Below are 25,328 nucleotides of genomic sequence, written 5' to 3' on the forward strand. Positions count from 1 at the left end.
AACGAGAATGCAGTTTGCATATCAAGAGAGGCAACAGCCCAGAAGTTTTGAGTCTTCAGCCCAGCTGAAATTCACCAGCAAACCAAACCAAGTGGTGCCGGTTGCACCCCTGCAACCCATACCTGCTTTTGACGAACCATTCAGTAAGGTGCTGGTGGATTGTGTGGGGCCCTTACCCAAAACAAGGAGTGGAAATTAGTTTCTGCTCAAAATCATGTGTCCATCCACTCGTTTCCCTGAGGCAGTGCCCCTCAGGAAAATCACAGTCAAGAGCATAGTTAAGGCGCTGGTGAAGTGTTACGCCCCAGTCTAGGGGAGCCAAGACGCAACATAAAAGAGTGACAAAAAAACAAACTTTGTCTCCAAATCAACAAATATTCTACGACCAAAACCAGGTTCAATAGTAAACAATCAATTTATTGGTATCAACAAAAAGAGACCTGATGTACAGGTAAAAAAGGGCCACAGCCAAAACAAAACAAAATAGTGCTAACTATATACAGTGTTACAAACGACCAACCAAAAACCTGAAGAAGATCCAAAACCCACCACCAGAAACCACACCACCAAAACTAACTCTACCACAATATACAACCGAGATCTGGGGACAAAGTTCTTTAGTCCAAAACGCCAGAAACATAGGAGCCACTGCTGTCAAGCCGAGTCCCCTGGCGAATGAGAAATCCCTGGTTTAAGAGAGCTGGATGCTGCAGCAGGGACCAATCGGAGAGCGACACCACTTGGCTTACGGAGGAGGGCAGGACCAGCACAGCTGCTCAAAAAAAAAGAAGAGCACACACTCACACACAAAAACATGAACCATGAACGAGACAAAAGGACGCCACAGGACCACACAGGAACAAACACATAGCACAATACGGCCAGGGCCGTAACATGAAGTTCTTCTCAATTTTTGGTATTCCAAGAGTTGTTCAGTCAGACCAGGGCTCGACCTTCATGTCCAAAATCTTCCAGCAGGTGATGAAGCAGATGGGGAGTGCTCACTGTCCCTCTAGTGCATATCATCCTGAGAGCCAGGGAGCTTTGGAACGATTTCATACCACCTTGAAATCAATGTTGAGAGCCTACTGCCATGAGTTCAAGAGGGAGTGGGATGAAGGGGTCCCTCTGGTTTTATTTGCAGCCCGTGAGGTTGTGCAGGAGTCTCTAGGGTTCAGCCCTAATGAACTAGTATTTGGACACAGAGTTCCAGGCCCTATGGACTTGCTGAAAGAGAAACTTCTAGATGAATCTTGCTCTCCAATAAACCTGCTAGAATATGTGTCTGCATTCCGTCACTTGCTGGCAAGAACCTGAAGAGAACACAGACTAAAATGAAAGTTTGGTATGACAGAAAAGCCCGTTCTCACTCATTCGATGTTGGGGATCAGGTGATCAGGCTCCCCTTGAAGCATGGTTTTCCGGACCATATACTGTGGAGGAAAAGATCAGGAATTTAGATTAGATTGTTTCTACACCTGAACGAAGAAAGAAACAAAGATTGTGCCACATTAATATGATGAAACCTTACCATGCAAAAGGTGACAGAGAGGGAACTAGCAAACCCTAAGCCATTGTATGTGCTGTTGTAAACCCTGGCTTGTCACACAGCGACGACCACAAGGAGTTTTTGCCAGTGGGCTGTCTAAGTAACTTTGTAATCCTGGAAAATCTAGATGGCTATTTAGCTCATTCAGACCCAGAAGAGAGAGAGGCCAATGTCCTCAAACATGATATAGATGTGGGTGACTCTAAGCCTATCAAACAACATGCATACAGGGTCAATCCAGAGAAACGCGCTTTGGTAAGACGTGAAGTTGACTACATGGTGGAACACGGCATTGCAGAACCTAGTAACAGCTCGTGGAGATCCCCATGCATTTTAGTTCCAAAAGCAAACACCACCAGTCCATGGTTTTGTTCAGATTTTCGTAAACTCAACAGTCTAACTAAACCTGATTCCTACCCACTGCCGAGGGTGGATGACTGTGTGGATTGGATTGGCTCAGCGTGCTATGTCAGCAAATTCAATCTACTGAAGGGATATTGGCAAGTCCCATTAACACGCCAAGGAGCTTTCTGCATTTGTAATCCCAGACAGATTGTTCGCCTATTGCAGAATGCCCTCTGGTTTGAGAAATGCTGGCGCTACCTTTCCGGAGGCTTATGCATATTGTGCTGCATGGTCTCGACAACACCAAGGTATATATTGATGACGTCGTGGTGTTCAGCGATTCATGGTCAGACCATGTCAAGCATGTGAGCGTGGTGTTTGAACGACTAAAGGCAGCCAATCTAATCATAAATTTAGGGAAATCTGAAATTGCACAGGCCACTGTAAATTATCTTGGAAAGGTGGTTGGTCAAGGCAAGGTGCTCCCAGTATCTGCAAAGATTGAGACTATAATCAACCTCCCTGTTCCCACTACCTGCAGAGAACTGAAACGTTTCTTGGGGATGGCTGGATATTACAGGGCGTTTTGCCACAGTTTTGCACAAGTAGTCGCCCCCCTGACAGACCTGACCAGCCCCAAGATCCTTTCTCGGTGGGCACCAGAGTGCCAGATTGTGTTTGAAAAAGCAAAAGCGCTCCTGGCTACCGCCCCTGTTCTGATGGCTCCCAACTTTGATCGTCCTTTCGTCCTTTACACAGACGTAAGTGACATGGGTGTAGGTGCAGTGCTTATCCAGGCTGACGATAGTGGAGTGGAGCACCCTGTGTCGTTCTTCTCAAAAAAGCTGAGCCCTAGTCAGGTGCACTACTCTACTATTGAGAAGGAGACACTAGCTTTGGTACTGGCTTTAGAGCATTTTGAGATCTACGTCTCAACCTCTGACCCTCTGCTGGTTTACACAGACCATAATCCTTTGTTCCTGCAGTGTACTGCTTTTGCTAATCGTAGGCTACGTCGCTGGAATCTAGCCTTACAAGAAAAACCACTTGAAATCAAGCATGTCAAAGGAAAGGACAATTTAGTTGTTTGTTGTTGTTGTCTGTCGCAAGTAGTAATCAGTTAGACAATTTTTGTTTGGTGAAAAATCATTCTGTGTTTCTGGTGACAAATTTGTGTTTGAAGAATAAAAAGATTTAAAGGACAGAAAATGTACAGAATGTTTACTGTGACCCAGAGTGGGTATTGGCTATATGAGTTGATAATTTGGATACGATATGGTTTTCTGACCTGTCCAAATATCTTGAGCCATTTAGTGCTGTGGGCAACACGCATATAAGTTTGTGTTGGAGTTTGTTTTTGTGTAATTCCAACAAACCTGTTAGATTTGTTGTCTTTTTTGAGGGAGGTGTTATGGAAAGATCCAGGTCACAGGCCTCATGCTCATCAGGAGCTAGTGGGAGCACCTGTGATCTTAACCCTCAGGTGATGCTGATCCTAATCAGCATGACTGGGAGGCTACATAAGGAGGCAGGGTTTCCCTGCCTCAGTTTGGTTGTGTGTCTCTGGAGAAACAACACCTTCAGTTGTCTCTCCGTGTTCTAATTTGGTCTGAATGAGTTTGACTGTTTATTTGGAAGAGTGTTTTCCAGTCTACCCTTTTCCCCCTATCTAGTGACTCCCACTTTCGTTCCATTTTGAGCCCATTTTCTTTTGTTTATCTATCATTTTGGTAGACTCAGTGGTTACCTAAAGGGATTGTTAATCCAACTGCCTTTTAGAATTCAAGGGGCTCATATTTCTGTCCACCTATTTGTAGTGATGGCCAGATGAAGCTTCTTGAAGCCTTGAAGTCTTCCAGCCAAATGGTTCACCAAAAGGTTAATTTCTCGAGGCTTCATGTGCACACAAACCCCCCTCCTGGTCAAAGACTGTAAAACAGCCATATATATTTTTATATATATATGTGTGTGTGTATGTATTATAGGTGATTTTATCTATTTCTAATAAAGTTGACTGTCCTGCAACAGTGCAGCCATGGGAATGACTGTCAAGTAAAATAAATCAATTCATCTTAATGCATTTTATGTGCCGTTTATGTATTCATTCATATAAATAAAAGTTAGATTTTTGTTTACTGTATTATGGTATGTAACATGACAACACAATGTAATTGAATATTACTTGTCAAATTCTTATCAGTAAATCATTTTGTAAACGTCTGAATAATGTGATGACAGGGGAACAATTGTTTGAGCAGTGCTTTAACAAGGTAAGGGGCAGTGAATGTGCTTGTGAACATTAGGAGGGCAGTGAATGGGCTTGCGCAACTTCAAGACTTTATTCATTTTTATTTAGAAACAAAATCTGTTCCACTGTGCTGGGATTCAGACGATTCCTCCTTTTATAAACAATTTCTCCTGCTTTGGAGAAAACTCTTTCACAGGGCACAGATGAGGCAGGGGTGCACAAGAACTCCACAGCAAGTTTGTACAAATTTGGATAAATGGTTCATTGCCTCTCCCAATACTGAAGGGGGTCCTCCGTCCTGGGAATGTTTGGTTCGGCCAAAAATCTGTGGACTTCTACGGTGGCATCAGCAGTCACGCTGTGGTTTCTCTGGATCTCCTTCACTGTGTCATCTAAATGACACAGCAGTTTGTTTCCTGAGAAGCATAAAGAGATTGTGTAAGTGAGAGTCATAATCTAATTTTGACTTTAAACCAAAGCAAAAATAATGACCAGGTCTGTCAATTACAGCATCCTGTGATGACATTGATGTTGATGCTGTAGCTGTAGCTGGAGAGGACTGTGACCTTATCATGATGGTACATGTATGTATGTCCTGTAACACCCACTCTGGCATATCCAGCGCCCCATCACATAGTTCAGTCTCGATAACATCAGTGCATTGACTACTACTACTTTCCCTTTGATTTTTAGCCCTCTTGATTTCCAAAAGTTTAACGTCTGTTTTATTCTGTTCAATGTCCCTATCCATGTGGCATCCCTGGCTTCCTTTGTGTTCACTCCGATGTTTATTCCTAAAACCTGCACATAATCCGTCACTATTTTAAATGACATGTTGCATTTGTTTGTTTCCACTTCCCCCACACACATGATTTCTGATTTTTCTACATTCACCCTTGCTCCCGATGCTCTCCCGTAAAGGTTTATGTGATCCATGATACTTTTAATGTCCTCCCACCCCCTTACTGTGAATGTTGTGTCATCCGCATATTGATGGATTAGGCTACGCGCACCATCCGGAAATCTGAATGTCTTTTAAAGAAGAGTCACTTTTGATCAGTGTTGCTAAAGGTTCGGCAGTTATCGTGTACAGTAATGCAGACAAAGGGCATCCTTGTCTGACCGACCTCTCCAAAGGGAAAGGATCAGTGAGCACTCCATTTATCTTTACTTGACTCTTTGCATTTCTGTGTAACAGCATGATCCAATTTGTGAATCTTTGTCCAAAACCAAAAGTGCTTATTGTCTGTTCTAAGAAATTGTGTTCCACTCTATCAAAAGCTTTGTTTAGATCTATATTTAGAACTAGCCCCGTCTGACCTCCCCTTTCCATCCTCTCCACTACAGCCCTAATGGTACATATTCTGTCCGTGATCTCCCTCCCTGGTATACTGTATGCTTGCGTCGGTGCGATGATGTTCCCTACAACCTCTCTCATTCTATTCACTAGGATTTTTGCTATTATTTTATAATCTGTATTTAGTAAACTGAGTGGTCTGTAGTTTTCCAGCTTAGTTGGACTGCCTTTGTTTTTATACAGGATGGTAATTATCCCCGTAGCCAAAGTGTCTGGCACCTCCCTCCTTTCCTCCATACAGGTATACACTTTTAACAGAATTGGTGCAAGAATGTTTGAAAATGTTTTACAGAACTCATATGTTAAACCATCTGATCCGGGACTCTTGTTGGGTTTTGTTTGATTGCTAATTTAATTTCTTCTTCAGTGATATTTCCATCACATGCTTGTTTGTCTTCCTCAGATATCTGTCCCCAAAACTTTCTGTATGATTTTGTTCAGTGTTTTCTTTTTGAAACAGTTTCCTGTAGAAAGTCTCTACCACATCTAATATTCCCACCAAATCACTTATTTTTTCACCCTTCTCATTTTCAATTTCTGCTAAAAATGTCTTTCTCTGCTTCTTTTTCTCTAAACCCAGGAAAAATTTTGTGCACTTTTCTCCCTCCTCCGTGTACTGTGCTCTGCTCCTTATGATGGCCCCCTGACATTTTTCCTTCTCATATCTCAACTTTAGCTTGGAGTTGTAGGAATCAAGCCCTCCCGTGATTTGGGTTTTGGTCCAATTTCTGCGCCTCACACTCTAGTTGTTCTCTCAGGTAATTTTCTTTTTCCTTTTTCTCAAAGTTGCGTTGTTTTGCATATGTGATGCTTTTTTGTTTTATTTTCCTTTTTATTGTCTCCCACCATGCACACATGTTGTTTTTATGCTGAAACTGATCTTTCCCCTGTTCTACACATTTTTAACCATTTTTCTGTATGCCTTTTCTGCTAGCTTTCTTGAGTTCAGGCACCACACTCCACCACCCCTCCCCTCCCTCCTCTCTCCAAATTTCAACATCAGTGCAACACTGTCGCTTACCCCAATGGATTTGTATTTAATTTCTAAACCCGAACCCAGAATATTTCTTTTTATCAAACATAAATCGATTCTGCTTTGCCTTAATGTGCCCATCACCATTTGTCACCTGCAAAAGCAAGTGGAGCACGTTGTCGATCTGACACACTCGCGACGAGACACCACGCATGCGCTGTCAGGCTGGTATGGCCGTAAGCCGCAAGCACTGATGCACACAAGCTTTTTATACATGTGCCCTCAGTATGTACACTCTGGGGTGTGAGGGCTTTCTCCTTTCACTTGTCTGGAAATGTTGAGGCTGCAACAAATCCGATTTCTACCACCACATCTATCTATAGCTTCCCGTAAAAAAAGCTTCCATACATGATCCTCACCATTCTTTATATATCTTACCATCATTTTCACCCTAAGTGCTTTCTTTTTCCTTTCTAAATTAATCAGCTTCAACCCACCATCCTCATGCTCATTTTCTAAAACTTATCTTGCTATTCTAACCCCTTTCCCTCCCCACAGAAACTCACTCACTATTTCATTCACCTCCATGTACACTCTCTCAGGCACTTCCAACACAGTCATTACATACACCAGCTTGCTCATGATTAACGCATTCACAACCACGACCTTCCCCGTCAATGTTAGTTTCCTCTTGTTACGACCCTTAGATGGATTAAGCTAGGGAAAAAGGGAAGCAACACGGTGCCGTGATGTTAAAAAAAAGGCAGAATGCCGTTTATTGTTTAATGCAAACCAAAACCACCACAACAATTATTGCCAACAACAAAAAAAAACCCAAATATAGAAATAACCAAGGGAGAGGGCGGCGGGTGGCGGCAAATCATATAACAAACAAAACACAGCTACGCCTAACTTAAATTCCACCCCAAAATTGACTAGCCAACAAAGAACAACAAAAAGAAGAAATTTAGCTGCCTGCCCTGTTTCTTACCTCAACCAAAATTACACGGGGACCACCACCCATAAACCTAATGCGCACACAAAAAATTGCCGGTGGTGTGGTGCACGGTGATGTGTGAAAAACAAAATAAACTAACTATAGCCCAGCTTCCCAAACCTAGTGCCTCAGTGCAATTAATTGAACAAAACTATAGACTCACGGTCAGTACTAAATTTTACAAGTTTTTCAAAGAGGCACGACGAGGCGAACTGATCACTGAAATCACAGCCGCACCCAGGCGTCGACAGCACACACTTTTTATAATGTGCGCGTGTGCCCGGATTGGAGAGGAGAGACCAGCTGGAGCCACTGGATTGGTCGGGAACACTCATGGAGGGGGGGGCGGTTCTGGGACTGGAGAGAGAGAGCATCTCCAAATTAGGAGCCGCCGCGAAAGGGAATCCCCGGTGACGTCATGGGTTCCACGCTGCTGAACTGGAGAGGCTCAAGAACACAGATTAAAAGAACCGAACACCTGACGCCCGTAACACCTCTGTTTCCAATGTCCTAATGTTTTCTTAATGTTAATAATTGTTCCCTCATACTGCACATCTCTCCCTACTCTATCATCTATCCCTAAATTCACCCCTAATATTCTGAAGTAGTCCTTCCTTTCCCTCAAACTTATGTCTAACGTCCCTACTCTATCTACTCCTACATACATGATTTCTGATTTTTCTATGTTCACCTGTGCCCCTGATGCCCTACCATACAACTCTACTCTAAGCCACCGAAAACTTCAACTACACTATCTCTGTCCCTAACTATAACTATCTTGTCATCTGCATAGTGATATAATAAGCTCACCCTCCCTCCTGGTAACTCTATGTCCCCGATCCTGCTATTGTGCTCTAATAATACTGCTAGCGGCTCTGCTGACAGTGCGTACAGCATGGTTGAAAGTGGACACCCTTGCCTAACCGATCTTTCTAATCTAAAAGTGCTCATGATTATCCCATTTACCTTCACACAATTTACCGCCCGATCATACAAACTTCTAATCCACCCTATCAATCTGTGTCCAAAACCTCCCTTTTCTAAACCCCTAAATAAGTAATAGTGCTCCACCCTGTCAAATGCTTTATTCAAATCAATACTTAAAACAATCCAACCTTTACCACCTTCCATGTGATCTATTGTGTCCCTGATGCCACTTGTTGTGTCAGCTATGTCCCTACCTGGTACGCTATAAGCTTGTGTATGACCCACCGTCCCTATGACCTTCTTTATCCTATTAGCTAACACCCATGCTAGTATTTTATAATCGCTATTTAACATGCTGAGTGGCCTATAATTCTCTAATCTGTCCCTACATCCCTTCTTATGAATGATACTGATTAACCCTGTTGCCATACTAACTGGCATCTCATCCCTTTCCTCTATCCATCTAAATAACCTATCTAACACTGGCACTAATTGCTCCCTAAACTCTTTGTAAAATTCCCCAATTATCCCATCTATCCCTGGACTCTTATTCCTCCCAACCCTGCTATAGCTAACTCTATTTCCCCTGTTCCTATCTCTCCCTCACACATTTCCCTATCTTCATTGCTTACACTAACTTCCATCTTATCTAACACCTGTCTCGTGCTCTCTTCATCCTCCTCTTTCCTGAACAATTCCCCATAAAACACTTCTACTCTCTCAGCTATCCCTACAAAGTCTGTGATCTTTCCCTTATTCTTCCCCTCAACCTGCTCGATATGTTTTTTTTTTTTTTGTCTTGTTCTTTCCAGCCCTAGGAAATACCCTGTACACTTCTCTCCCTCAACCACATATTTAGCCCTGCTCCTAACTATAGCTCCCATGCATCTCTTCTGCTCTATCTCCCTGAGCTCATTTCTTATCCTAATATACTTCCCTACATCATACCCTGTCTCTCTGTCTGCTTTCCCTGCCTCCCTGGCTATCTCTTCTTTCAGTTTTCTCTTTCTCTCTCTCTCTCTTTCTCTCTCTCTTTCTGTCCTGTTCCTGCCTCTACTATAAATTATGCTCAAACTCTTAATTTCTGCTTTCACACTCTCCCACCATTTCCCAACATCCTCTCCATATGTACTCTCATTCTTTCTTCTCGACATACATTCTTTCACTTCCACTCTGTACTTTCATTCCTTCAACATAGCTGCGTTCATACACCATACTCCTCCCGCTCTCCCCTCAGGTCCCTGCCCTAATTTAAAACCTAACACCACATGGTCACCAAGTGCAGTTTCCCTATACTCTATCCTGCGTACCCTATCCACTATGCCCTCTGTGCTCAATACTAAATCTATTCTACTCTGTTTCAACACCCATCTCACCACTTGCCTCCTTGTGAATTTCCTCCCCTCTGGGTGCCTCACTCTCCACACATCAATCATGCCATTTATTCTCAGCATCTCTTTCAACACAGCTCTCGACGAATCACTCTTGAAACATGCATTCCTTGACACATCCAACCAGCCACACCACACATTGAAATCACCCACAATCACACAGTTCTCTCCACACAATCCTCCCAGTCTCTCAAAAAACATTCTCCTTTCCCTCTACACATTCGGCGCATACACATTCAATAACTTGTACTCTGTCCCCATATGCTCAAAATTAATCCCTATCGCTCATCCATTGCCATCATCCTCACACTTTCTCACATTCTCTATCACTCCCCTCTTAACTAATACCTATTCCCACCTATTTGTGTTCCTATATGTGTAGAGATTCTAGTCGGTACAGCCTTCGCTCACAGGACGTCCTCCGCATGTTGGTTCCTAGAGCCAACACAGATCTTGGTAAAAAAGCCTTCAGATATGCTGCCCCCTGGTCATGAATGACTTACATCTGAGGATACCTGAACTGATAACTTTGGGGGAATTTCAGTCCATTTTAAAGGACAGAGAAGCCACTTCTATTGGGCAATGTACTTGTTTCTAAATTGTTTTACTGCCAAAACGTTTTAAATCATTTTGAGATGTTGCGTGCTCGTGTGTCAATGTTGTACGTACTTTCTGTTTCTAACTACAGTGTGTGATTGCTGTTGTTGTTGTATTTATTGTTGTAACTTTGTCTTCGCTGCCCTCTTGGCCAGGTCGCTCTTGAAAAAGAGATTTTAATTTCAATGAGTCTTTTACCTGGTTAAATAAAGGATATTGATTGATTGAATATAGCCACCCCTCTTGAGTTATCTCCCCCATGACTCGCAAACATCTCCCCCACCCATTCTCTCTGCACTTCTTGCATACATCCCTTATCCCAGTGAGTCTCCTGTAAACATACGCTAGGAGGATTTGCTGTCTTCTATTACTATCTCTGAGCCCATTTGTATTGAAGGAAATGATGGTTATCATTATCAAAAATTAAGACAGAAACGAAAATCAGCCTTCATCCTGCACTTTCCTCAGCTTCCCCTCTCTCACCTCTTTAATCCCAGATGGCTTCTTCCTCGCAGCCAAAACATCGTCCAGATCCCCCCCCCCCCCCGCTGTCTGTTGTGTCAGTCGCCGTAGTCGTCACCTCTCCATCCTCTCCAGCTTCTCCTCCCTGCTGCTTCTCCTCTGCTCCGTCAGGCACAACGTAGCTCTCTCCATCTCCTCCTCTCTCTCCGTGCTCCTCTCTTTGTCCGCACTCCCTCGCGTAGTGCCCCTGCATGTGGCACTTGTGACATAGGAAATCTGGGCAGTCTCTCAGGATATGCCCCGGTCTAATGCAGAGTCTGCACAGCTTCACCTGCCTGTCGTGGATGACTCTGAAGTACTCCGCGCCTCCCGCTGTGTCAAATTTTGCGGAGTACGGCAGGGAGTCACAGTCTCTGTGAATTTAACTTTCGTATGACGGGTCCCGTCAGCGATGTCGGTACCCGGCCAGTATTTCCTCTTGAGGGGGGTGACGGCTTTGACTCCCCACCCGGCGAGTTCGGCGAGGATCTCCTCGTCTGTCACATAAACCGGCAATTTAAGGAATGATACAACCATTCCGTTGCAGTGTATTTCTCTAGCCATGACTTTGTTTCCTTTTTATTTTAAATCCGTCCAGCATCTTTTCTTTGGCTGCAACTGAGCCCATCGTGATTTCATATTTGTTGATCAACTTCATCCTACATCCTACCACACTTCCACATACCAATTTGACAGCCTTCAGTAGCTCCATAACAGTCACCTCTTCCTCTCCAACAATTTCCACTTCAAGCGTCAACTCTTTGTCAAATCTCTTGTCCGATCGTCCAGGTTCCATGCTCATTGTCTTTGCCGGTCCGTTGTCATGCGCCATGAATCAGTCCGTGGAGAAAATACAGAGATGAACTCCCCCAAACAGCAGCGCGCCTTCCAGGGGAAAGGTAATTCTCGTTCGCTCTGCAAACATTGGTGTAAAATCGCTCTACAAGGTTGAATGTTTGATCAGTCCTTCGGTGTATTTAAGCCAGGCGAGCTGAAACACTGCACGTACCGCCCCAAACAATTCACACTGCAAGTGGGCGTTGTCAGGCTGGTATGGCCGTAAGCCGCAAGCACTGATGCACACAAGCTTTTTATACATGCGCCCTCTGTATGTACACTCTGGGCTGTGAGGTAGTGATGGGCACGGCAGTTCTTTTAGATGTACTGAATCTCGAGAATCGAACGAGAGTGTTGTGACTGTGTTGCTTTGACAAACACATTTGTAAATATAAAACTCGTTTATAAATCATGATGTGTTAAGTGTCCTGTCCTATGGTATGCTATTTAACTGGTCTACTTGGCTCAGTGAGTGTGATCCATTCACTGAAAGTATACCCCACAGTACATTCAGTGAAGGATTCACACTGAATATGCACCGTTCCCTCGCAAATTGTCGCAACGAGATGATCAGACAGTCACGCATTTTCTCAAACTGCGGGTTTTATACACTACTTGTTACATGCTGTGTCCTACTGTACCTGCGTTGTTGCTGTGGCAAATTTAGCCGAGTCTAAAAAATAGTTAGTTTTCTCCGAGGTACACTTGAACTCAACGACACAACACTAGCGCGCGGTCCTTCCCTCCCTCCCTCCCTCCCTGCCTGCAGCGGCTCGCCGGCTGTCCGCCCGGCGCTGCTGACAGTTCAACTGAACTGACTGAGAAACGAACGAATCACTTGATGAAGTGATTCGGTTCAGTACATTCACTTAAAAGATTCGTTCTTTTGAGCGAATCGTTCGCGAACGACACAACACTACTGAACGCACAGTAACTTGTAGCATACCAGAATGACGGGGAGCAACTCAGCGAAAAGCCTCTACCAAGCATTGCCACCCAAACGAAACATAATTCATACCCCAAGAAATTATATGCGCATGTAACGACAACACGGAAATAGCGTATGTGCACTTAGTTCACCACGTCAGGCAAACCACACTAGCCTGGTATCATATGAAAGCAGAGTCCGAAGGTCCTGGCTGTTTACATAAAGAGGAGGGGGTTCCTAGCAATCACTGGGTTGCTGAGACATTGCCCGGTCTGACTGCGCTGTAGTTCCAGCGCTCCTTGTCATTTACATATGAATGGGCAGAGCGCACACAGATATACTGCTGACCAGCACTACTGGCCATTCACCTCAGGCTGAGAAAAAGTAGCTAGCTAGAGCACACACATTAATGTAAAACATGGGTGCTGTTATTGGTTGAAAATGCTGGTATGCAAGGTGTCTTATTTCTTTAGATTTATACATGCATTTTTTTATTTGTCTGTATTAGTTTACATGTGGAAATTGTGCAACAATGCAGTCAGAGCCTGAGAACATATGCTGCCAGGAGGTGCCACAGGTCACATTATCTTTACCTACACTTATGCTAAACTGCATTTCATTGTCTATGTGCTGCACTCTGACGATGACAATGAAGGTGAATCTAATCTAATCAAACACTGCTCAAAAACTTATGGGAATACTTAATCATCACAGTACAACACCAAGTAAGTTAAACTTCAGGGATATCAATCTGTCCATTGAGGAAGCACAAGTGATTGTGACTCAATTACACCTGTTGTGGTGCAAATGGATGTGGCAACAGGTGCAATGGAGAGGAAAAATCAATACAACCCCCAGAAAAGGGAAAAGATTTTGCATGTGGTGGCCACAGACAGTTGCTCTCTCCTTATCCTTCCTGACTGATTCTTCTCTAATCTTGAGTTCTGTTAGTGTCCTTGTCACTACTTGTAGCATGAGGCGGTACCTGCAGCCCAGTCAGGTTCCACAGGTAGTCCGGCTCCTTCAGGATGGCACATCCGTATGTGCAGTGGCAGGAAGGTTTGCTGTCTCCCAGCACAGTCTCAAGAGCATGGAGGAGATAGCAGGAGACCGGCCGTTACACAAGGAGAGCTGGCCAGGGTGGTAGAAGGGCATCAACCCAGCAGCAGGGCTGCTATCTGCTCCTTTGTGCAAAGGGGAACAGGAGGAGCACTGCCAGAGCCCGACAAAAGGATCTCCAGCAGGCTACTGGTGTGCATGTTTCTGACCAAACCGTCAGAAACAGACTCCATGAGGGTGGCATGAGGGCTATACACACCACTGAGTCACATTATGAGTTGCTGTGATGAAATTCATGCAGGTTAGATCACCCCTGCCCTTAATGGGTTGATGTATTTTTTCTTCCATTGACCGTTGTTACATGATTTTGATATCAACAAATTATACATGTCATTAAAGACTTTCAACTTGAACAGTACATTCACCATGATCTGATGTGTTTTCTCTATTGGTGTATTTAGGTGTTCTCCAAAAAACGGCAATTTACTATATATTTATCCACGTAAATATCTGTGTTAATATTCATGAAATCGAAATTTTGGCCATTTTGTGTGGGTATTTATACCTATATTTTGGCCATATATCTTTACATTGAGGTTTGATATTAATCCAGGATGCTCTTAGCTGATTGTACTGCCATTACATTTTGTTTAATATAATGGCAATCTTATGTGATTGTATGAATATGTGCACATAAATGAAAATATGTATTTACACATGCATGTAACACACTGTATATGATGTCATGTGCGTCATACTGCATCTTACCAGCTAACACATGAAGTACAGTGTAAACTGTAAGATCCTACATGCTTTTCTACAATTGCATCATGATTATTATCAATTATTAGTCACTGTCTCGATGATTAACCCAAAATCTGTCTTCACCTTGAGTTAATGCAAAATGCTGTTGCTCTGCTTGGAACAAATTCAAACAGAAAAGACCACATCACATAGAAATAAAGTATTATTATTACTGTTTTAACAGTGCACACATATATTTGTTCAAGTGTTTCTAGGTAGGTGAGAACAAAATAATGAGCTTCATCAAGGCCCAAAAATTCAGTGATGATCAGCTCTGAATGTTAATTGTCAAAACAATTAATTAATTGTCAAAAAGTAGTAATAATAATACTTTGTAGGGATTCAAAATGTATTTCTACATGTACTGAGTTAATTCTGATATGTATTTCTGCTTAAGTGCATCAGCTTATAATATGTGTTTCTGTAGATAAACAATTTTCAAAGATCAACTTCTTTCACTTATTTGTAGTTTGGGTTTTTCAAGATGTGTTTATAAAAGTTTAAAACATAACAAATATGTAACTAACATACAAGCAGATATGAAAATACACATGTTTACATTTGAATGTCGTACAGCATCCGTGCATAGCAACAGAACTGGGACTAGCACAAGTCAAACCAAACCAGTCTACATAGGACCAACCAGCAGTTTCCAGTCAGCAATCCTTCAATTCAAGACGAGATTTACAAAGTTACAAAGATGCGTGGTTTATTACGCTCATTCGTAAAGGTTTGTCTTCTAGATATACTACACATTTTCTATTGTTAATGTGACTTTGACTGTATTTCAGCTTCACAGTTCACACTGTTCATAGATACTTTCTGTGACACTTTGTCTGCTGTGTGAATACTTTATGTTTCATCACATTTTTAATCCTGTTTATTTTTCTGTACAGAAATCAAAATATTCTTGTGTTGTGGCACCAGAGACCAGACAGACAGCCGACTCTGAGAGCAAGTAAGGAAATCCGTAACTATCACAGTGTTGTCCTGCATGTTCCATTTTACTATATTTATATACACACGTACTAATCTCCAAACTCTGAAATGACTGCAGCAAGACATCAGCATTAAACTGAGGTTGTCTACTGTTTCAGCATATCAATGAAATAGTAAATAACACACATTATAACACTATCTTCGGGGACAACCGCTCGGTCTCCCGCCTTAGCTGAACGTAGCTCAGCCAATATCGCATCATACAGAGGGCGCTAGCTAGCTAACAGAAGACGGCTAGCCTCACTTTGCTAAGTAACTTTCTAACAACTTCCGCTACATGTAATTATCATTTACATGAGCTTAATAATATGTATAAACTATGTGAAATCACAACGGTGCTTTTGAACACTTACTTACCTGTAAAAGGGCAGATAGTATTAAAGAGACTACGACACTTCATTGCTCTCATTTAGCTCTGTATTGAACGAGACCAGCAACGCATCATCACAGGAAGCTTTAGCTCCTTCAAAATAAAGCTACATAAACTGTCAGTAACCAAATACAAAATCAGAGTGTAAACAAACAAAATGTTTTTACATGGCTATTTTCTCAATCTACTGCACATGGTCTGGCCGATTAGCTTCTTCACACAAAGTGTGTGTGTGTGTGTGTGTGTGTGTGTGTGTGTGTACAGTGTCAGGAAACACAAACCTTTCTCCTGCTCCTGTTAGTAGCACAGCTGAGAATGGACAGCTGGACCTGTCTCCTGTCACACATGACAGTGACTCAGTTTTGAGCATGATTACGCAACAGAAAAATTAACTGTATTTCTCTTTATCAACAGTGTCTCTGTCCCAGAAGCTCCTGATACCCACAGCAAGAAGTCTGAAAGCATCCCGTGGTGGTATCAGTTCTTTGGTCGCCTTCTGGGAAAGACTTCACGTGACAAAACCACCAAGTCACAGAAAAAGACAAAGAGGTTTTGGAGGTCGGGGAAGGTATGTATGTGTGGCACTAAGTGCAGCACTCAACATGAAGCAGACATTTATGAGTTGATGAGTGTGTCTTTGTATGAGTGTTTCCTTACCCCAATATCATTTCTGGCAGGTCGTACCAGTGACTCAAGAAGAGATCCCAAAGGAAAAGAGCAGCCCCCTGCCCCTTCCAGATGAAAAAATGAAGAAAAAAGATACCGTCTCCACTGTAAAGCCCGGGAGTTTTACCAGTCTTGGGTAAGTACATCTGCATATGCACGCACGCACACACACACACACAGTAGAGACACATGTCCATCAAAGTAAACCAGGATCAATGATACTGAGATGTGTTTGACTTGTTTGTGTTTCAGGTTTCCCAACCCGTTAAACTTCTGCTACATGAACTCCTGCCTGCAGAGCCTCCTGACACTGGAGGACTTTGTTACAGCCATCAGTTCTCAGAGACAGGTTTGGAGTTTGCTCCCTGAGGCTGCACTCATTAGGTACAGCACCCTTAACTAACAACCACTCATTTTTTTTCTCAAGTTATACCGTGAACAACAACAATAGAGACCAAGCCTCTAACCATTTTGTCTCCCTCTCCAGATCATTTATGAGGATCGAAGAATCCCACTTCTCCACTGAGTTTCTTCGTAAGTTTAGCCACCTCATGCACCTCAGGGAGGACATCTCTGTCTGGAATCCAGTATTTGCTGATTTCAAACAGAAAGTACGTAAGCTGGTTTTATGGTTTGTTGTGTCACCATTTCCTGACAGCTTCTCCTCTGTGTATAAACTTCTTTGTATGATTGTGTGTGTATATCTGCAGGATGCTCATGAGTTCCTCACCACCATGCTGGACCAGATCAGATCTTTGGCCATGAAGCTTCAGGTGAAAGCAGCCAGCATGGGCATGACCTACAGATGTCCAGTGGAAGATCTCCTGATGTTTAAGATGCAGAGCACCAGGACCTGCAAGAGGTATGACTACACAGTCACACACATTCATGTGCAATGGTGGAGGAAGTATTCAGATCCTTTGCTGAAGTAAAAGTATAAAATACCACACTGTAAAAGTGAAAGTCTACTCAAGTAAAAGCATCTAAGTATAATATAAAATTAACAAAAAGTGTCAAAAGTGAAAGAACTCAATGCAGAAACTTGTAATACTATTCTGTATCATTAGATTTTTATTATGACTAATGTCAAAGAAGTGTTTTACAGTGTAGTTGGTTGAGGTGGAGCTGATTTTTAACTATTTTATATTGGACTGCAAGTAATTATTTCCCTTTTAAATTGTTCTGTTTGTTTTCTTTAGTAGTTGATTAATTTTGTTGTTTGGTTTGTAAAATTTCAGAAAATAGTGACGCTTTCACAATGTTTGTTTTATCCAAACAATCAAACAACAATCAAAAAATCTTCAAAAACAAATTGAAATAATTAAATTAATTTCAAGGAAAGCAGCAAACCCCTTACATTTGAGTCACCTGAACCATGAAATGTCAGACATTTTTACATGAAAAATAACTTAAACCATTATGAAAATATTAGTCATTTGAGCTCTTAATGTATGTATTGTAAGGTACAGAAGTTTATTTTAAAACCAAACATTATAGTTCATGTACTCTTCATGTGTTTCATGTAAAAATCTAAATGTGTAAAGTAACTAGTCACTAAAAACTGTCAATAAATGTAGTGAAGAAGAAAGTACAATATTGTTCTCGGAATTGTAGAGGGGTCGAAGTATAAAGTACCATGAGAAGAAAATACAGATTTGTACATAAGTAGTAAGGTACTTGAGTAAATGTCAAGGCGGGGTAAATATTTCTATTGGTGACCACTTCCTGACACTCATCTCTTAAAATTTTGTTTTAATTAAATCAAAACTATCAGACGTATCAACCTGCGAATATGCAAACAGTAAGAAGATGTTTAGATATTCAACTAGGTCACATCACTGAATGGGACTGGAAGTCTTGTCATGACCTCTGCAGCTGTTTTATCACTCTGTTGTCTTTTGAATCTGTAGCTGTGGTGCAGAATCCATCAGACAGGAGGACTTTACAAACCTGTCCCTGAACCTGTCACCTGGATGTGGAACAGTGATGGACATGCTGCAGAAGGTATGAAACACGTCTCCTCATCATTCCCATTACAACCGACTGATATAATGTGATAATACGATGTAGAAAACACATTTCAATCCCAGAACTTATGTGCAAACACACATGTGTATATGCTTATGTTGCTGTGTGGAGGGATATGTAGTTGTCTTGCTGTTGTGCATGTAAATCCAATATAGAAGTGAAAACATGTGTGTTCTGTGCTGTTCTGCAGGAGGATGAGTTGGTGTATCTCTGTGAGTGTGGTGCCACCACGTCAAGCCAGCGCTCATCATTTGTGAACCTGCCAAAGTAAGTAACATCACATCCATCATTCCTGACCACGATGCACAGTGATGATACTGGTCAATCCAGTGGTGTCAAACTGGGCTCCACTGACCCTCAGAAGGAACTGAAATAGAAAGAGTTAGTAGTGCCATATTCATTATTTTTTCTCGATCACCTGGTGCTCATATGTCTTCTTTCTGTCTACAGAGTGCTCATTCTGCACCTGAAGCGCTTCAGGTTCACGGAGACGTTCCAGTTCCAAAAAGTCCATCAGCCCGTGGCCCTCTGCAGAGACCTCGTGATATCCTCTAACCAGGTAAGGAAACACTGAATGACCTGATAGCAAAAAAAAAAAAAAAGAATAAATAAATAACCAGACTGTGGATGTAAGTCAACGTGTGGACTGTGTGTACTAACTCTGATATCTGTGCTCTGTCTCAGGGTGGTGGCTGCTACAGTTTGGTCAGCATAATCAGTCATCATGGTTCAGGGGTAGAAAGTGGTAAGATAAAGTATTATTTTACTCACATTGAACATTAGTAGAACTCTTTTTGTTTTGTTGTTTTTGCTAACCAGCAACTTTCTTAATTCAGTTATTAGCTGCTGTTGCTGTCAGTCACTGTATGAAAATACAAGTTGTAAATCATTTTATCTTATGCACCTGTTTTTTGTTTTTTTTTCTCTCATTGAGAAATTTGTCCGACACAAATATGAACCTTTTGTTCCTGTGACAGCCCACCTAACAGTGACTCCTCTCCTTTTAGGACACTTCTCCTCTGACAGCCTGGATCGACATGTTGGAGAGTCGGACCCGAATGACCGCTGGTTCACGTACGATGATACTCGGGTCACTGAAACAACTGGTGCTTCTGCGTGTGAGCAGCGGATTCAAAGCTCCTACATCCTCTTTTACAAAAGACACGTAAGTGGAAAACGCCACACACGTGCACTGATGTGAAACACGTGAAGGAAATGTGAGAGACACAACAAACACTGATTTCCTCAGATAGCTCTTCAAACTGTTTACAGTTGAGAAGAGAAATTTTGATTTTGAAAGAAAAAATACAAAAAAAAAAACAAAACACAAAAACATTGAACTTACTGTAAGTTTGTTTCTGTTTTAGCTGGACTGAACTCAGCAAATGACCTGCCAGGCTTCCCAACACAAAAGATTTCAAAGGACCAACCCTGGGGTGTGACAAGGTAAGTGCTGTTTTCACTCTGTGTCATCTTTGCTACAGGGTGGAGGTGAACATGGAGGTGGAGACAGTCTACCAGCACACCCAGCAGAGGATGGACGAGCACAAGTTACACTGCCTTCAGTCACTTATCTGCTGCCATTCCTTTCATCTTTTCACCTGCTCAGCCAGTACTTTTCCACTCTCACTCTCGTTGCCAGCCACACCCACCTGTCCACTCACCTGATCCTCATTCCCAATCAGCCCAGTATTTAAGCTGCTCTCTCACACTCACTCATGGCCACATTGCTCTTTGTATCCATGCAAGGCTCTCACAGTATTCACTGTTGGACTGACCTCTTGTTACCAAACCTGCCCGCCTTCGATCTGATCTGATCTGATCTCCTGTTCCCTGGTACATATGTCAGTTCTCTGTCTCTGACCACAACTTTTGCCCTGCACTTCCTGGTTTTTCCATCTGCCTGTACTTGCTTGGTGTGTGTGCACTTCACCATATATTTCAAGAGACTTGGTGTTGTGCAGCATTGAATATATAGAGAGACATTATATCCAAACTGTACATTTGAGTGTGTTGCTGCTTCTGTCTCTGAGTCTGAGATTAAAGTCAGTAAAAGCCATCTCTGTACTGCTGGTACTACATTTGGGTCCTAAATGCACCTGTTACAGTACCATCTGGCCCAACATGGAAACACCGAGTTCCACCTTACCACGGACTGGCTTCAAGAGGCTTAAGGGCGTCCTCCAGTGACATGAGGCTCTGACGTCCGCCGCTACTGCAGCCAGCCAGTTCGCAGTACCTCGGGAGCTGGTGTTAGATGACTTAGTCAGGCAGCTAACTGTCATCCTGACCCAGTGGGTGGTTCTGGGGCCCATTTCCAGTCCAGTCACCACCAGTCAACCTCCTCCTGGAAGATGCCCTCAACCCTCTCCAAGCAACTCTGTGGTGATGTGGAACTTGCTGGATCCATGACAGGCCACATTGGACTGTAACAGGTGATCTTCGGACCCAAATGCAGTGCCACCAGTACACAGATTGCTTTTACTGACGTTAATCTCAGACTCAGAGACACATGAGCAGCAACACTAGTCTAAAGTACAGTTTGGATATGTTTCTCTCTCTCTCTCTCTCTCTATATACATATATATATATATATATATCGATGCTGCAAAACACTGATTTTCACTCTTTTAAAGTGTTTGAAGCACACACCAAACAAGTACAGGCAGACAAAAAACCAGGAAGTGCACAGCAAAACTTGTGGTCAGAGACAGAAGACTCAGGTATTTACCAGGGAACAGGAGATCAAACGTAGTCGAAGGCGGGCAGGTTCGGTAACAAGTGGCCAAGCCAACAGTGAATGCTGGAGAGTCTTGCATGGATACAAAGTACAATGTGGCCATGAGTGAGTGTGAGAGAGCAGCTTAAATACTGGGCTGATTGGGAATGAGGATCAGGTGAGTGGACAGGTGGGCGTGGCTGGCAACGAGAGTGAGATTGGAAAAGTACTGGCTGAGCAGGTGAACAGATGAAAGGAATGGCAGCAGGTTAGAGACTGGGGGCACTTTGAAAGGAATGGGTTGGGAAGTCTGGCAGGAGGGCCGAGGATGGTCACCAACATTGGACCGAAGACATCAGCGCCTGGTTCCCCATCGACAGCGTGAGCAACATCTACTCCTGGATCCCCATCGGCGGCACGAGCGACATCTACTCCTGGATCCCCATCGGCGGCACGAGGAACATTCCCTATCATTGTTCAAATTTTGTAAAGACATTAAAAAAATGTTACAAAGCATAAATGTTCAAGTGCCTTGGTGCCATGTTATGTCCAGTGAGGTAGTGCCCTTCAATGGATGGGCAGTTGTGGAACACCAAATGTGTGTGTGTGTGTATGTGTGTGTGTGAGTGACAGAGAGAGAGAGAGAGAGAGAGGGAGTAAAGAAAGGTGTAAAAGTACCATACCGCTCCAAGATAAACCCTCTGTCCCTCGGTTTGACATTCTGACAAAGGCAGAGAAAGAAACAGCTGCCTGAGTCCTGGTTTTAGTGAAGTTTTGAGTGAATCCTTCAGCTCTCTGGAGTCTCCATTTGCCTGCTCGTTCTCTGTTCAAGATAACTGTTGGACCATTTGATTCGTGTGTTGCACATTTCAAGAGTGGGAGTTGTTTAATTTAAGACTTTGCTCTTTTCAAACCTCCCTGTCTCAGTGTCTGTGTGCAGCATTTTGGGTCCTAGCTTGGAAAAAACATGACAGAATCACTGTCTGTCCACCACAAAAATGGAATTTCTCCAACAAACAATTTATATTCTTGAAGAAAACAAGTAAAAGTATAAAGCTCTCCAGCGTAATCCACTGAGTAGTTTTATCAATAATCCAACGTGTGTGTCCATCTGTGGTCTCACTGGAGAGGGAGGAAAAAAACTCAACAACTGCTGCCTCTAAAAGGCTTTTCTACTCAAATGTCCCATGAAACTTTACACACAACTCAAATCAACCAGATTCACCTCATTTGAAATGAAACAACTTGCTATATTAAAGATCTGCTGTTTCTTCTTCTGTCGATTTGCACCACAGTGCACTCTTTTGCTTTTAACAGCTCTGAAGTTATCTCCTTTATGGAAACTATTAATTTTGCAGTAATCGGCTGCTAATCCATTGCTCTTGTTTCATTGCAGTCCCTTACCATCCCAGTAAAAATGAGCCTTAAATGCCTATCCAAAGCATACCACATGTTATGAAGCTTTTTCAATAAGTTACATGGGTCTATGATTTCCATAAAACATGTTTTTGAAGCTGATTGCTAGAAATAGCTTTTAGGAATAGATTCTCGCCCCCCTCTATTTCCCTCTGTTTCAGTCCCTTTGAGAATGAGCCGTTTCTGGTGTCTGTACCTTTAAATGCAAATGAGCTGCTGCTGTCCCACCCATGTTACCGTGGTAACGGGGAGAGCGTAGACTCACGTAGCACTGCCCCTGTGAAAGTAGCGGACATGGCGGTAGTGAACGTTCTTCAGTAGTTTAATCATACATGTTCGAACCTGAATCGGATCCTGAAGGAGGGAAGGCTCCTACAGAACCCCAGAGAATTCAGCAGGACGTTTCTGATTGGTTAGTCTAAAAACGTCTTTCTATCTTTTTCTCTTCAATAGGAGCGCCGCCTGTACAGGGGGCAGGTGAGAGGCCTGCAGTTCAGGCGGTCAATGCTCATGCTAGGAAGCACCAAGTCTAACTGTACGTGCAGACCAAAAGAGGCAAAAGAGGCAAGGACGCCGGAAGTTAATACATTTTCAATGAGAGCCCGGCGTCCTGAGCGGCCAAAGCGTCAGCCGCGCGTCTAGAGCATCCAAAGCGGCTAAAGCGGCACCAGATGAAAAGTTGAACCTCAGTAAACTTTATGGTAATTAGCTATGACGCGGTTCAGCGGCAACCAATCAGAGTAGAGGTGTCCTTCGCTCGAGCGGGCCCCAAAGAACAACGCATGTAACTTTGGTTCCTAGTTCCGTCATGGATGCCGAGAAATTGATCACTTGTGTGCGGGTGTATCCCATCCTCTACAATGTCAGCCTTTTTGGCTACCGGGACTAAAATAAAAAAAAATGTTGCCTGGGATCGTGTCACGGAGGTGGTTGGTATAGAACACACACACACACACACACACACACACACACACACACACACACAAACTTGATTAACTTGTATGACACCAAACGAAAGACAAGCAGACAACACCACATGCGTGATTGTGCACAGAGATGCTGCAGCTGAGACGTAAGGAGCGCGCATTTGCACCCGTGTGTGTGTGTGTGTGTGTGTGTGTGTCTGTGTGTCTGTGTGTCTGTGTGTGTCTGTGTGTGTTCTATAGGCCTAAAGAAAATTACCTCGGAGCCGGAAAACATAACAATCTTGTGGCCAAAGAGCGTTTTACTTTTTTGGAAGAATGGGGAAAAATGGGGTTAGGCGGTTATGACATTAAATTAAATCCCGCTCATAATTGTTATTATTATATCATTAACATGGTCATTAACATGGCGGCATGGTCAAACTCATATGGACTCATCATGGATTTGGATGACATCGCTGTGATGTGTGCTGTTGCCTGCCTGTACACCCGAAGAAGACGCTTGAAAAAAAAAGCACTTTTCACTGCACACATCAAGATATTTTTGCTCTATTTAAATGTCAGTTAGTTGATAAAATGCTTTGTTGTGCAATGTGTCATCTCATTCAGATGAAGCAAGAAAGGCTTGCATGCCCAGGGTACATCTTTGCCACAGAATTTTAGTATATTTCAAAGTTGTAAAAGTTTGATGTTGTGGTGGGTAAATCATAATGCCCTTTGTTAATTGCTTCCTCCTCAATACGTCAATCCGCTCGTGACTAGATGGTGATTTTATGTTCATGCTCTGAGATTTTTTTTTCTGTATTTAATGACACACAAAACCTCCTATGCAACTAGGCATGCTTTAAACTGAAGGTGAACAACAGCAAGCAGCACTATGCCGCTGTCAAGAAGTCTGCTTTGCGGCTCCTTTAAATGACTAGCGCGATTTAACTTTGACGTCAGTCACGTGAAGAGCGACCAAAGCGGCTAAAATATTTTGCCGCTTTGGAAGCTGTCCTGTTTCTCGCGCAGCCTCGGGCGTCCTTGCCTCTTTTGCCTCTTTTGCCTCTTTTGCCTCTTTTGGTCTGAACGCACAGTAAGCCTGGTTTATGCTTCTGCGTCGCGGCGACGCCGTACCTACGGCTACACTCTACGCCATCACTGAGCATTCATAGTTCTGCGTGAGGGAACGCGTTGCTCCGCAATTCACCGCCAAGCCGCTAGGGGGGCGTGGTTTTGTCTTTGTATGGTTTCAGGGGGCTCTTGTGGGATTCCTTGGTTTTCTTCCGGTCAGAGACAACAATGGCGACTGAGATGGAGCGGTTGTTTTTGGAGATGGAGCTCATCGATATTGAACAACAAATGTTGTTACTCCAAATGTTGAAGCGCAGGCGACGCAGAAGACGTTTGCGGAGGTGGTCTGTCCGACCATTGAACCAGTCGAGGATGAGAAGGGGGGAATTTACCACACTGGTTCGCCCACTGAGGAGTCTCGATGAGGAAATGCACTTTCGCTATTTTCAAATGTCAACGGACCGATTTGATGATCTTCTTCGCCGTATGCAACCTTTAATATTGCACCAGACAACACACAGCATGCCTGTTGATGTCGCCCAGAGACTGGCGGTGAGGTTGAGAATTTTGGCCTTGGGTGGAAGCCAGCAAGCTGTGGCGGCTAGCTACAAACTGGCGTCTAGCACTGTGTCCAGCAT

The 25,328-nt window shown here is 43.1% G+C and overlaps 1 protein-coding gene across 1 annotated transcript in view; it reads right to left on the bottom strand.

Annotated features, from left to right (window-relative positions):
- Positions 1-2,001: 2,001 nt before the first annotated feature.
- LOC143336370 (uncharacterized) overlaps positions 2,002-25,328 on the bottom strand; it is a 48,411-nt gene continuing 25,084 nt past the window's right edge. Inside the window, exon 4 of the mRNA XM_076756504.1 lies at positions 2,002-4,558. Coding sequence (XP_076612619.1) covers positions 4,404-4,558 — 155 coding nt within the window. The 3' untranslated portion in view covers positions 2,002-4,403. The remainder of the gene's footprint in view (positions 4,559-25,328) is intronic.

This window comes from Chaetodon auriga, chromosome 18 (assembly GCF_051107435.1).
Source record: "Chaetodon auriga isolate fChaAug3 chromosome 18, fChaAug3.hap1, whole genome shotgun sequence".
Lineage (NCBI taxonomy): Eukaryota > Metazoa > Chordata > Actinopteri > Chaetodontiformes > Chaetodontidae > Chaetodon > Chaetodon auriga.